Source organism: Nanorana parkeri, unplaced genomic scaffold, assembly GCF_000935625.1.
Source record: "Nanorana parkeri isolate BGI_ZX_2015 unplaced genomic scaffold, ASM93562v1 scaffold892, whole genome shotgun sequence".
Lineage (NCBI taxonomy): Eukaryota > Metazoa > Chordata > Amphibia > Anura > Dicroglossidae > Nanorana > Nanorana parkeri.
Window position 1 is genome coordinate 594,345 of NW_017307160.1, and position 14,887 is coordinate 609,231.

General features: G+C 42.4%; 1 protein-coding gene across 1 annotated transcript in view; it reads left to right on the forward strand.

Moving 5' to 3' along the window:
* Positions 1 to 2,702: 2,702 nt before the first annotated feature.
* Positions 2,703 to 14,887, forward strand: part of PPAT (phosphoribosyl pyrophosphate amidotransferase) — a 27,159-nt gene continuing 14,974 nt past the window's right edge. The window contains exons 1-3 of the mRNA XM_018565847.1: positions 2,703 to 2,874; positions 8,113 to 8,179; positions 8,866 to 9,072. Of these exons, the coding sequence (XP_018421349.1) occupies positions 2,747 to 2,874; positions 8,113 to 8,179; positions 8,866 to 9,072 (402 nt within the window). The 5' untranslated portion in view covers positions 2,703 to 2,746. The remainder of the gene's footprint in view (positions 2,875 to 8,112; positions 8,180 to 8,865; positions 9,073 to 14,887) is intronic.

The following is a 14,887-nucleotide window of genomic DNA, read 5'->3' on the forward strand; positions in this document are numbered from 1 at the left end:
GTTCCTGTGGAAAGTGGGCAATTTTTGATGTTTTTTTTTTTTTTTTTTTTTTTTTTTAAGTACCTTACAACCATCGCAAGACAAAAGTCTTGCGATGGTTGTAAGGTGTGTGTCCAGCCTTAGGATATTTATTATTTAGGATTTATTTTGCGGAGGCATCTGCAGTCATTTCAGCACCCACCTACAATTATTGTTTTCTATCCGGTCAGAAGTGCAATGGGTGTGTATGGTTTTTGAACATTACTGACCTCCGCCCCCTGCGATACATTATTGACCAATGGACTCTGCGTTATAACTGACCTCTGTCCCAATACTAAAAACTGATACCAGCACTTACATTTTTCAAATTGACTTGGGTGTCTTTAAGGTGCCCACACACCTTACAATTATCTGCAGATTTTTTGTGGTCAGATGGAAAAAGTGCAACAGATTGGCCCAGGTGTAGATTGCTCCACCCACACAGTTCAGTGTAGATGGAGGAATCTGTTGCACCTTTTCCATCTGACCACAAAAAATCTGCAGATAATTGTAAGGTGTATGGCCAGCTTTAGGTCCGGCACTTGCTGGGGACCTTGCGGCAGCCTTCTGGGGTGCCATGCAATGCCTGCTTAGATCGCTTCTGCCACCCGCACATCTCCCCTTACTAAGACCCTTCCCACCCCTCCTGACTAGCTCTGCCCAAGACATTAGGCCAGAACCCCAGAGTAGAGCAGCAGCACAGAGTATGTGGCAAATGTATATACAGGTATTCCTCACTTAACGACCGAGTTCCGTTCCTACGACCAGGTCGTTAAACGAATTGGTCGTTAAGTGAGGAACTCTATACAGTACTGTACTGCGTTAGTACAATACTGTATAGCGTTGCAGATGTACAGTATTGAACAGTGTACTGTACATCGGGCAATAAAATACTTACCGGGACCCGCAGTGAAGAACGGAGGACATCACTTCCGCCGGCGACACGTCGCACTTCCACTGACGCGCAAGGTCGGAGGTCAATCGGCAGTCCATCGTAAGTGCGAGTGGTCGCAACGCAGGTAAGTCGTCAACCGAGGAATGTCTGTACTATTATTCTGCATTGCTCTGTTTTGCTGGGATTTGTAGTCCTCTATAGCTGATGGTATTATTCCGCAAGGCTGCATAATGTGTGGCTGAGAATTGTAGGCTTCTATAGCCGGTGCCAGTCTGCATTGCTGTATAATATATTGATGTGATTTGTAGTCCTCTATAGCTGGTGGTATTCTGCATTACTGTATAATGTACTGCTGCGATTTGTAGTCCCTCTACAGTTGGTGGTATTTTGCATTACTGTATAATGTATTGCTGGGACTTGTAGTCCTCTAGCTGGGGGTATTGTGCTTTTCTGTATAATGTATTGCTGGGACTTGTAGTCCTCTATAGCTGGTGGTATTCTGCTTTTCTGTATAATGTATTGCTGGGACTTGTAGTCCTCTATAGCTGGTGGTATTATTCTGCATTACTGTATAATGTATTGCTGCGGTTTGTAGTCCTCTCGCTGTGTAACATAGGTGATTATTTACACAGCCCTGGTGTTTGCTGAAATTGAAAAGCTTTTGAGAGTTTTCCTCTTTCTCAAGTCTGAAGCAATACCTGAGGAAGAAAGAAAAACTCTTGAAAGCTTGTCTTCTAAGTATTAGGTTAGTACAATAAAAAGGTATCACCGCATTACTCTTGTATTTTGTCATCTTATTTATATATACTTATTTAGTTTTTTTTACAGTGGTATGATTTAGTGGTGAAAATTATTAGTGCACCCCCCCCAGTTTTGACTGTGGTATCTTATGTGCTTATTGTGCTTATTGTTCCTAGAGTCGCTACTGCAGAGGCGTAAAGGGATTTGAAGTTTCAGCACAGCTGGAGGGACGAAGATGTCTGTCAATGAAAGTACAGTAATACCTTGGTTTACGGGCATAATTCGTTCCGGAAGCATGCTTGTAATCCAAAGCGCTTGTATATCAAAGCGAATTTCCCCATAGGAAATAATGGAAAATGCAGATGATTCGTTCCACAACCCAAAAATATTCATATAAAAATGATTACAATACTGTACTGTAATATAATACCTTACAAAATATAAAGAAAAATAAACCAATTACCGCTACCTTCAAGAGAGAGGAGGATTATTGTGTAGGACGACTTTCACTATCACTAACGGAATCACTGCTATCTCTTGACTCAATGGAATCTTTTTCATTTCGTGAAACCTTAACAAGGAATCTATTCAATGTGACATTGCATTGTCGTTAAACAGACTCATCGCTCGCACTGCTACAGCCTTATTCGGTGGCGCTTTTCTACAAAATGTTGCTCTTATTGCAAGACATTGCTTGTATATCAAGGCAACATTTTTCAGAAATGTTTGCTTGTCTTGCAAAACACTCTCAAACCAAGTTACTTGTAAACCAAGGTATTACTGTACTAAAATGTAACCATCCATGTGAGGCTCTGAAGTACATTATTACATCACAATAATGCTCCCCAATCCTGGGCGGAACTTGTAGTGTGTCGGGTCACTCCTCCTGTCACTGAGCGGAGCTGATCAGCCATTATTATTATTATTATCGTCATTCATATGACCACCGGTGCTCTGTGGTGCTCGGCTCCGCCTCACTTCTCTTCCCCGCCCGTTCTGGGAGGAGCCTCCCGCCTTCACATTTAAATACCCCCGGGCCTCAGAGACCTCCTGCCCAGGAAGTGGTTTCTGAGTCCCACGTGTGTGCACACCATGGAGCTGCAGGAGCTGGGCATCTGGGACGAGTGCGGGGTTTTCGGCTGTATTGCATCGGGGACATGGCCGACCCAGCTCGATGTGCCCCATGTCATCACTCTGGGGCTGGTGGGGCTGCAGCACAGGTAACCGAGTCATTGTGTGCGACTGGAGGGGGGTTATGTAAAGCTGCTGGACCTCAGTGTAGACCGGTCGGTATGACTTGCTTTATATCCAGCAAGCAGCTATTACACATGTGCATGTGTCCCTACTGATCTCTGAGACATAGCTGCTGCAGAACGTCATTGCCTAGATTGGGCATTAGCTGCTTGCTGGATCTGAAGTAAGCTTCTTGTGTTTCCATACTTATCTCTGAGCCATAACTGCTGCAGAACTTCATTGCCTAGGTTGGCCATTAGCTGCTTGCTGGAGCTGAAGCATGATCATCAGGTGTGTACATAGATCTCTGAGCCTTTACTGCTTCAGTACTTCCATGCCTAGGTTCAGCAGCAGTTATGGCTCAGAGATCAGTATGGGCATACATGAAGATCCTGCTTCAGATCCAGCAAGCAACTAACACCCAATCTAGGCAACAAAGTTCTGCAGGAGTTATGGCTCAGAGATCAATGTACACACATGAGGATCATGCTTCAGATCCAGCAAGCAGGTAATGCAGGACTTCATTACCTAGGTTCGGCATTAGCTGCTTGCTGGGTCTGAAGATGATCCTCATGTGTGTCCATACTAATCTCTGAGCCATAACTGCTGCAGTACTTAATTGCCTAGATTGGGCATTAGCTGCTTGCATGGTCATCGTGTGTGTACATTGATCGAGCCATAACTACTGCAGGACTTTGTTGCCTAGAATGGGCATTAGCTGCTTGCTGGATCTGAAGCGTGATCTCCCTGCACATGTGTAAATGTTTTGATCTGTGTAGGAGTGTCAGCTGCTTCAGAACCTCATTGTAACTCCTGAAGTTGTCTGGGTCAAGCTTGTACTAGTCAAGATCTTGTTAAGTGATCTTCAGTAAGTGGACTTGCTGGGGCACGGCATGTTGTATGGGTGGCCCCAGTTTACCCAACAATCTTTGAAGCTGATCCATAATGCTAGAGGTACATGTACCAATAAAGAGAATTCAATGTAATCCTCAATCTGGTGAGGTGATCAGATCTTTCAAAAAATGTATATTGCATTATAGTGGTGATACAGAATTTTTTTATTGAAATGTAACCAGTGTTTGTGGAAAATCCAGTCAAACTAGACCAAATCCAGTTGTTTTCTTTGCTGTGTGAAACTATTCTGATTGGTTTTAACACAATGCTCTGATTGCTCTTTTATTGTTACATGGACTTGCTGTAGAGAAACCTTTTGTGAACCTCGAGGGGCCCCTAAGATACTTTTCAGGTCTCGGGTAGCACTTGCTGAAACAAGTTTATGGGGGGAAATGCCCCTTCCATTGGTGGTGAGTAGGAAGAATGCAGCCATTAGACAGCTAAAGCTACAATTGGGTCATGCTGCTGGGTTTCCCTCAGGAAATATACAGGTATCATCAGTTGGGAGGACAATCAACCTCAGCTCAAGGAATCCCTGGGCACTGCTGGAGGAGCCTTGGTTGATAACTGCTGATGTAGACTGTTTCATTAGTAGTTTCTCCTAAGGCAAAGTTCATTTTGTTCCCTGTTATTCCAGAATCTGTGCATTGTACTGTTCACTTTTGTTTAAAATACTCACCCATTCTAGCATTCCACCCCCCCCCGGGGTGAATTTGCATAACACTTATTTACCAAAACCTGAACCAGATTCCCCTGCCAGAAAATGCTTACGTGCCTGCATTCTTGTATCTTACACCAGGATTCCTTCCATTCCAAGTGGAAGTAACACCATCTGCGGGGTGTTGTGTACAGTGTATCTGGTTACATGCATAGTTCCTCCATGATCTTGCTGATTTCCCCCTCCTGTGACAAACAAAATGGTGCTGACCATGCAAACCACATGGCCTTCTAAAGTTAGACTTTAGCTAGTTCTAGCACTGGTCAGAGGTCAGCACTAAAGTGGCTCCCCCACCAAGCAAAAGGAGCTGAGCTGGAGGTGTTCAAAGCAATTGTGGACCATTGCTGGATTATGTGTGTTGCAATTAATATGCAGGGTATGTATAGATGATACTGGGTGTCAACCCCCAAAATGCCACAACTACACAAAGAAAAGGGTATTAACACTATATGCTCAACATCTGTGTGTATATATAACAGTAAAACCAATATACATCTAATCATATCCAATATTCTTGTTCATGTGACCAAAAAACAAAACCTTACATAATCGCATAATAAATGTAGAAGGGTCCATTCACATACCGTGCTCCTGGATGTGCCAAACAATGCACACAAAAAAAAGACAATACAGTGCATGTAAACAAATGTAAATGCATGTCAAAACCTAATACAAACCAATGTAAAAGCATGAGTGGGAAAAAAAGCACAAAACAATGCATACAAATGCATGCAAACACCTGCTCCTTCCATGCATTCGCTGTGCGGCTCCGGTGCAAATGGGTCCAAACCTGTTACATACCATGAAGCTAAGATTGTTACCGAGTGTAATATTTAGAACACAGTGTAACGGAACAAGGGAAACAACAGGTTCCATAAAGACTACTACTGACCTAAGACATGGAGTATACCTCCAACTACCATTTTCATAAATATTGTAGGACTATATTAAATCCTAATCCTCAGTAAATATAAGTATCCAATCATGATTCAGTCCTAAATTAAATTCTAGTGCTAGTGCTGCATTCTTTTGTGTTTGGTGCATTGTATGTGAATGGGCCCTTATGATTTATGTAATGATGTAAATATTTAATCTTTATTTGATTAATCAAGTTATGTCAAAGTATATGGTGTGTGTGTGTGTGTGTGTGTGTACAACTTGTGGTAAAGTTGATCTAATGGTCAGCTTTCCCCGAGGCGCTAAAATGCACTTCTAATTGGCTTGTGAGCAAAATTCAAAACCCATAGCGTAGGCCTGCGCTGGATGGCAGTATGGGGTACGGCAGTGGCTAACAAGCTCCTATGTAATAGGGTTTGAAGCTGGCAGGTTCTCCTTTATGGAGCCTGTCATCCAATGTAGAGGATTGAGCGCATCATTGTGCTTGATCTCATGCGCAGCCCGGCTTGTGACAGCTGAGACAGGAAATGCTGTGAGTACAGCACTCATGACTCACTGATCACACACAGGACATTCTCTGCTCTGCTCCCCACTCTCCATCCTCAAATTATTGCTGTGGTCCCAGGTCCCCCCAGAAGAGTGGAGGATCCTGAAAACCATGGGGTTGGACAAGCAGGCTGTACAGCAGCCCACCTCACTTGTACAAAGTGAACGTAGGCCTCCGTGCTCTACATTTTAATTCTGCTTCTCCACAGCAGGGCTACATGTACAAAACAACCCCCCCCCTACCTGCCCGGAGCTGCATGTCCTGGGTGTCGGTCGATGCAATCCCGCACCCCTGAGTAGGTTCACCAATTGAGCGAATTTCAGCAGATTCCTATTGTCTTGGAGTGCCAAACTTGGTTTCTGGATGTTTGCGTGATCCTTAGCATTGTGTTGAACAATGGAGTTTACTTTTAAAAATGTAATGCTTCAGATCATGAAATTGGTATATTGTGTTGGATGTTTCTGCAACTAATAAAACTGATAACAAAGTTGTGAGTTCACATGTGATCATTATGGGGCCACAAAATGCAAAGTACATTAAACTCCCCTTTATCCAGCATACACGGGGATTGCTAATTCCAGATACATTTAGTTTCTGGTTTCCTGAGTTACTATTCAAAATGGGTCTTACTAATGCCATACCATACTACACCACATCGTAACATATAGGGATGTACCAAAATTTTGGCCGCTGAAACATATCGGGCGAAAATGGCGCTTTTAGCAAAATGCCAAATTGCATATTTGTGCTGAAATTGCAGTGCAAAGAGGGGGCCAGACTTGGATCAGGTAATTCCATTTTCCCAAAAACTGGGGAAGTGAACTTGCCCTTTAATGTACATTGTGCATGTAAGAGTTCTGCTGCCTGGCTACCACAATATGGAACATAGAGGAATGGTGGCAGCACTCAAAGCCACACACACAATGTCCTATGCATGTGTTTATTTGCATGCAGATGGTGGGGCAGCAAAGTTGGCTTAAACTAATTTCCCCAGTCATCTTCCAGGACAGCCATCGAGATATAGGCTCCGCCTGCCTGCAACAGGAAACACATCAACCACATTAAATAAATAGACTCCTCCTTCCATCCCAAGTCAGTTTTTTTGTGTTTCCGCCGGCTACACAGGGACATCGTAATGTTTGTTAACAGCCAGTTCCCGCCCTTGGTGTGTATCCAGGTGGCATCCGAGGTTGGATGCAGGAGGGGATACTTTTGTGCATGGGGTAGCCTTCGGTCCTAGAGGTTACTGACTTGGGATGGAAGGAGGAGTCTATTTATTTAATGTGGTTGATGTGTTTCCTGTTGCAGGCAGGCGGAGCCTATATCTCGATGGCTGTCCTGGAAGATTCCTGGAAACAGAGTTATCAGGTAATCAACTCATGTTTTTATTCCTATTCCTTTATGGAACCTGCCCTCCAACACAGAACATATCTGAGCAGTTTCTGATCTCATTAATCACATCGAGCAGAGCGAAGAACAGATGTTCTTAGCTCTGCTCCCCACTCTCCATCCTGAACTCATTTGCTGTGGTCCCGGGTCCCCCAGAAGAGCAAGGAACTCTGAAAACCATGGGATGGGGAGACAGACGGGCTGGTACAAGTGATCAGATCACTTGTATAAAACGTGCAGTGGCTCCCTGCTGTACATCTAGCCCTGCTTGCCTGAAACGGGGCTTAATGTACAAAAAACTTTCCTGCCTGGCGCCCGGAACTGCATGTCCTGGGCGTCAGGTGACAGTATGTTTACAGGGGTGTGGAATTCCTTTTTAGACACTAACATTTCCCTGAAGCCCCTAACAGTACAGTAAATGCATATTTAATAAAAATTAAATTTGAAAAGGCTAGACAAAAAAAAATAATTTCGTTTTCAGCCTTACATCTTTGTATAAAAAAAATAAATTTGGTTTTAAATGTCATTTCGGTGCCTCTCTAATAACCGAACAAAAATTCTGTAATGACATCATATTAGTATTGCAGTGCAGTTATCGAAAACAAATTAAGACAAACGCATGATCTTTTCCAGGATAACACATGCCGCAGATCAGAAAAACTGTTAGTACACAGGGGATTTGTTTTTCTGGTTAGATGAGAGTTCTTGTTGAATACCGGATAACTGAGATCTTACTGTACATGCGTCTAATTTGTTAATGCTTGTTTAATATCTCAACAGGGGACAAGAAAGTGCTGGCATTGTGACGAGCGATGGAGATGCTGTTCCAACTTACAGAATGCACAAGGTAAGACTATTCCTCATGCTTTTGAATGCCACACTGCAGCCACCAAAGGTTGTAAGATCCTGATGATTTATACTGTGGGGTTTTTCTAGTCCATGAAGCCATGTAGGCTAGATCCGGACGAATCTTCCTAAAGTCTAGAAGCTCTCTCCAAAAACGGACGCCTGTAAAGGTGCCCATACACTGCACGATTCTCGTTGTACAGTTATTGCATGATTCTTCATTAAGAAAACCTTATGACCCTGGTGCCCAAGCTGTGACCCTTTGGCACGTATTTGTGTTCCTGCAAACACGGTTTCCCTCACCTGGGAGCTTATTGAAGTCGGTGAAGGAAAAATGTTCTTCAGACTGGGTCTTCGTAGCCAAATGACTTATTTATTTCACACTGTTACTCTTTTTTTTGAAATTTTGATTTGTAAAGGGCTATAACTCTCTCCATTCTGTGAATGGCTTCTGACTTCCAACAACTTGCAGCATGCCTGTAGTCTGCCCATCTTTTGTAGTATGTTGTGGGACCCCCTATATCAAGAAAGTTGACCACCAGTGCTACATGGATTGGTGAACTATGCTTGGTCTTTTTCTCTAACTCCTACAAAGAATGGGTTTGGGGCAGTTGTCTTGTGTAGTACAAATACTCTATGGACTCAATCTAGTCTTCCAAGCTAAGGCTGTTATTTGTCCCCGTACAGGGAATGGGCTTGGTCAATCATGTGTTCAGTGAGGAGAGTTTGAAGAAATTGAACATGAGCAATCTGGGAATCGGACACACAAGATATTCAACATCGGGAAATTCTGCATTGGAGAATTGCCAGCCGTTCGTGGTTGAAACGCTCCATGGAAAGATTGCTGTGGCACATAATGGAGAACTAGTAAATGCAGCTCGACTTAAGAGGAAGGTAATCTAATAAAGATCATTGCATCTGCTCCAAAATTATGTTTGTGTACTGTATATCTGCCTGAATTTTTTTTGTAGAACAGTTTTTTCCTAAGTATTTTACTGAAGTATTAAATGGTTAAAGGAGAACTATGGAGAGTGAAATGCACTCATCCCCATAATTGGAGTCAATGTGTGACATTGCAGCTGTCACATGCCAGCTCTATAGATTGAGAACTGAGCTATCACAAACCACTCGTTTCCTGATCTTCTCCCTGCAGAGAGTGATGTCTGTCAGTCACTGCTCCCTGCAGGGATTCCCCCATGCCCTCTTTTTTTTTTTTTTTTCCCCCTTCAGTGCTCATTGGAAGGGCAGCGGGAGGGGGCGGATACAGCTGTCGGTCAGGTAGCTGGGTGGATCCTGACAATATTGTTAAGCTCTTCCCTTTCAGCATATAGCAGGGCTGGGACTGGAAATAGACTGATATTAAATGTTTTTTCTTCAGATTGATAGTTGAGACCCCAGGCTGTCTATGACGGCATAGTATCTTGAACTAGAAGTGCACACACATGCTCTACAGAGGAACCTAGATTAATGTTCTCTTGGCACAGGCCACCATACCTACATTGATTACAATTAAGGGTTATTGTATGTTACTGGTCACATGAATCTGAAACCCATGAATGCTGCTTGAAGGGCAGTGATCACGGTCTACACAGATAACAGAAATCCAAAATTAAGTTGAGTTTCCAAGCACTTCTTTGTTTTGCTTGTCTCTTTACAGCACGGGGGCAGATTAGAACATTAGGGCTGATTTACTAAAAGAGGCTGTTTCAACTAAGTGAATTGAGTGAAGCTGTGCTGACTTCAGTCATCCAGTCATATGCAAGCAAAAATTCTGTTTTGGGGGTGTTTCCCCTCATATTCCATGCACATGATTGGGTATTCAGAGTGAAAATAAGGTGAAGTTTATTTCTTAAGCGAAGTGAAAATTCAGTAGATAATGACATTTAATGTCCCTTTTAGTCCCAGATGACTCAAAGCCTCACAAGGTTCATTTGGTTTATAACATTTGGCTCATCTCTTGAAGCTAGAGATGGATGTACTCCCTATATTTCAAAATCATTTTTTTTTTTTTTTTAAGAAAGTTACTTTTCCTCTTGACATTGTTCATTTAGTGAATTTCTTTAGAAATACTAATATTTTGTTTACTTATGAGCCCTCCATCGTGTAACCTAAATACAAGGCAGCTTAAAGGAGAACTATGGGGTCAGTGTTTTTCCCCATAGTTCTCCTTGGGGTAACAGGAGGACACAAACTAACGTCCTCCCGTTACCCTAAGCTCAGTATACCGCGAGCTACAGCTCGCGGTATACTGAGACTCCACACCTGGAGGGGATCCCGACTTAGATGACGGGATCCGCCCAGCTGTGTGAGTGACAGCTGGCTCTGCCTATCTAGAGGCAGAGCCAGCTGTACCCGCCCCCTCCCCCGTCCGTTCCGCCAGTCAGCGCTGGCAGATTGGAGCGGGGAATCCAGCCCCTCCCCCTGTCACGGCAGAGAGCCGTGACAGGATCGAGAGGCGAGCGAACCCGGTATGTGTTCCCTCACTTCCCGATCTACTGAGACCACCTGTGACAGTCTCATTGTCACAGGTTGGCTTAGAACTATGAGGTGAGTGGAAATCACTCATCTCATAGTTCTCCTTTTAAGGGTTTTTTAATAGATTACTGGAAAATCTGCCAAATATCTTTGTACATTTTTTCCAATTTCCATACTGTAAATACATTGAAACATGCAGTGTTTGCAGGAGGGACACAGAACAATAACTCATTATTGTCCGTTAGAGCATCTGATGTCACAACGACGGTGGCAGAAATTTGAAACTCCATCCAATATTAAAAATAAAATTAACTTTAAATAAAAATTTTAATAGACATTTGCCTATTGGGCTTTATTTTGAGATGTGTTGTCTTCTATTTTTAGTTAGGTTCTATTTACAGCAAAGATGGGTTTTCATTTGTGTATTTAATTTTATATTCAGATTACTGCAGCTGTCATTGAAACTGTCATGTAACACAAATATTGACACCATGTTTTCTGTAACCTATTTTATGGCAGTCTGGATTGTTTGGTTAGAATAAGTATCTGTGAGGGATTTCTGCAACTACTCTGCTAAAAAAAAAAAATAGATATTTAAAGTGGATGTGCCTCCTTCCCTCCATCCTTCCTCATAGCCGTGGTGGATGCGCCTCTCTCCCTCTCCTTTAGGGCCAGTTCACACCATATGCAGTTGTGATGCAGTCCGTTTATTTGACTGCAGCAGTCAAAATACATCACAATGCTTTCCTATGGGCTTTCTTGTGCTTAATTCACACCATTGCAGTGTGAATAAAGCACAAGAAAGCCCATAGGAAAGCATTGTGATGTATTTTGACTGCAGTCAAATAAACAGACTGCATCACAACTGCATATGGTGTGAACTGGCCCTTATAGCGGTAAGCGATGGTTGATGTCTCTCCCTAGTCTTATCTGTGGTGGATGTGCCTCTCTCCCTCTCATAGGAGTGGTGCAAGTGTCTTATCTGGTTGGCTTCAACCAATACTGCTTAAAAGCATGTGGGTACAACTCCAAATTCTTATTAGGAAGCAGAACGTCTTGGAAACTTCTTGTAATGTTTTTCCTCCTCCAGAAGGAAGGACAGTGTCTGTATGAATTTTAGGATTTACAGCCGAGTGATGCACAAACCTCAAACCAATAGCTGCACCACTATATTCTGTAATGAATACTAAAAAGCTTGACTTGCACCGTGTCTTTTTTTTTTTTAATTATGTAAAGGATGGTGAATCTTTATATCAGTCAGGATGTCTTTAGATACTATTGTGCTTATCAGCTGTTTCCGATCTTGTGCTAAAACAATACACTGTGCTATCTCCCCTTATTGTGAAACAGTTGAATAAGACCCCCCCCTAAATCTCCAAGTAGACCATAAAACAACCCCAAAACACACGTGTGTGTGTGTGTGTGTGTGTGTATACCACCGTATATCCTGTGAGGACCTATGTCCTGTGAGGATCGGATGAAGTTTTGTAATTTATATGGACTTTAGTTATTTATATTTTATTATTGATCATTCTTTATATATGTACACACTATTCACATTGTTGATTTATGCTGATTGATTTGCATATATTTGAATATTAATGAGTCACACATTATTTCACATTCACAAGTGCGAATACTAATATTTATAAAGTTTCCGATCTTGTGATTTGCAGTGGCTAATGATGAGGTTTCCTTTATACTTCAATCTGCTAAATAGAAGTTTGATTTGTAATGAGGCCCTTTACATTCACTGCCTTGTTCACAGAAATCTTTTGTAGACCTTGAAAATTGAGCATATCCTCCCTGTGTTAGCATTTCATTATCTATTAGATAACGGCCAGTAAAGTTGTGATTTGGTCCCAGAAATTGAGCTGCAGTCTGAACAGTGGTTAGGGAGTGTGAAGTAAATGCGGCCAGGTTGTGTCAGTGAGGCAATGCAGAATAAGGATGTGTATAAAAATGCGTTGTCCGTATACAGATGGTCAAGATCTTCGTTTTTTTTTTTTTATGCTGTCATGTATCTGTCTCAACTTGCAGTGATGCCATTTGTTTTAAGCCCTCATTCACACTGGAATTTGCCCCGACGTTCAGCTCCGTGCTGCATGCACAGCCGTATCTGACAGGTGCTGTGTGTGATTAGTATGCAGCTCCTGTCCTTCTCTATGGGACTACACAGCCATATGCACCTGCAGGTTCCATCCTGTCGGTGTAAGAGTACGCTCACCCGCATAGTCCCATAGAGGACGGGCTGCCCGATACGGCCATGCACGAAGCTGTAAGTGCTGGCGGATTCCCGTGAGAATGAGCCCTAAAGGTCCAACTCCAGTAGAAATATCTAAATTGTATTTTAGATTTGTTAGTCTGAGCAGCTTGACCTGCTTTTTCTGGAGTTTACCTCATGTACAAGGTTATTGGCTTGTCTAATACCTGTGAGCTCACTATATTATTAAGCAACACTTCCAATGGGGAGTTCAAACTTGTGTGTTCAAAAAGACACTTCCCTCATTAGAACCTAATTTTCCAGAAGCAAAAACCCTTTTTATGCATGGGTCAAAGAACATTTAAAAGGAAAAGCAAAGTGCAGATAAAACCATGTGCATAACACTCAGGCTTGTCCTATTCCCCCCAATAACCCTTAGAGATGGAGTGCTATCGCAAGATGGTCAGAATGCATGACTGTAGCAAATAAAAGAGGGCATGTCAGCAAAGTACAGTGTACATGAAGCAGGCATATGTAGTTGCTGTATATGAACATAGAAACTTACATTTTTATTAGCTTTACACTTTATATCCTCATGGAAATGGTTACCTCTGTACTGTGCAAGCAATGTGTGTATAGTACAAGTTACCTCTGCACCCCCTCACCCTGTATTCTAGAGCTGCAGCTAACGATTATTTTCAAAATCGATTAGTTAGCCGATTATTAAGTTTAATCGGATAAACAATAAAATACATTTTTAAAAATGGCTCCAGTGATGGACAACTAGTTTGTATTGAGATTGCACTCATCACAGGAGCAAGCTTGGAGCGGTGGAAGTAAAAAAGAAAAAAAATAGTGTGGTGTGCAATATAGTGAAAAGGAAAGTGTAAAATTATACAGCAATGAATGCAGAATTGCACCGACTATAGAGGACTACAAATCCCAATCATAGTGGGCCCCCCTGTCAGACAGTGTATTGTGTGCAAAGGCAGAGCTCGTGTTTACTGATGGTGTTATGATGAATAACTGAAAAGGGGAGAGTTGTTTACAGCCTGCTTTACAATCCGACCCCGGTGTGAGTGAGTTTCCTATGGAGAAAATGTTGAATTTCTAGGTTTCAGGCCTTATAAAAAAAAAAAAGCCTGCATGAGTTATGAAAATGTGCACACATATACATCATCACTGCATTACCACAATAAATGCTCATCACTTACAAAGGTGAAAATGAAATTAGCCAAAAATGAAAAACAAACCGCAAGGTATCTGACCATGTTAACCCCTTCGTGACTGACGACGTACAGTGTACGTCGCCAGCATCGGGGCTGTTTAAACAGACTCCCGGCGACTTTTGCCGCCGGGAGTCTGTTTAAACTTGTAGAGCCAACTGTCGGCTTTACAACAGAAGCGATACATTGTGACTAAATGTTCTTCATTCAAGATATCATCTTTTAGTTCTTGAATAGATTTGTGATTACTACTCTTACCCCGAACATAGTAGAAGCTTGCAGTATCTGGTAACAGTTCATACGTCATATGAATCGGTAGGAAACATGTTGGCATTATAAAAGCCACGTTTTGAGTAAAAAAATAAAACCAAAGAGGGCCTATCAACCTGAACAATAATGGTGCCTGTCTGGGCCTTAAGCTGCCCACACACCTTACAATTTATCTGCAGATTTTCTGTGGTCAGATGGAAAAGGTGCAACAGATTCCTCCATCTACACTTAACTGTGTGGATGGAGTAATCTCCACCTGGGCCAATCTCTTGTACTTTTTCCATCTGACCACAGAAAATCTGCAGAAAAATTGTAAGGTGTGTGGGCACCTTTTAGGGTCACAGAGAACTATCTGGAAAGCTTGCACTGCAGTGTGTTTAAAAAAAAACAAACATGTCTGTCACTGAAAACATCTGGCAGTGCACAATGCAAGGAAAGAAGACACATGTTGGCATATGACAATGCGCCTGTTGCAACGCTTCATAAAAAAAAGCACTTCTATGAATACGCATAGATCTAAATGGGTCCTTAGGGA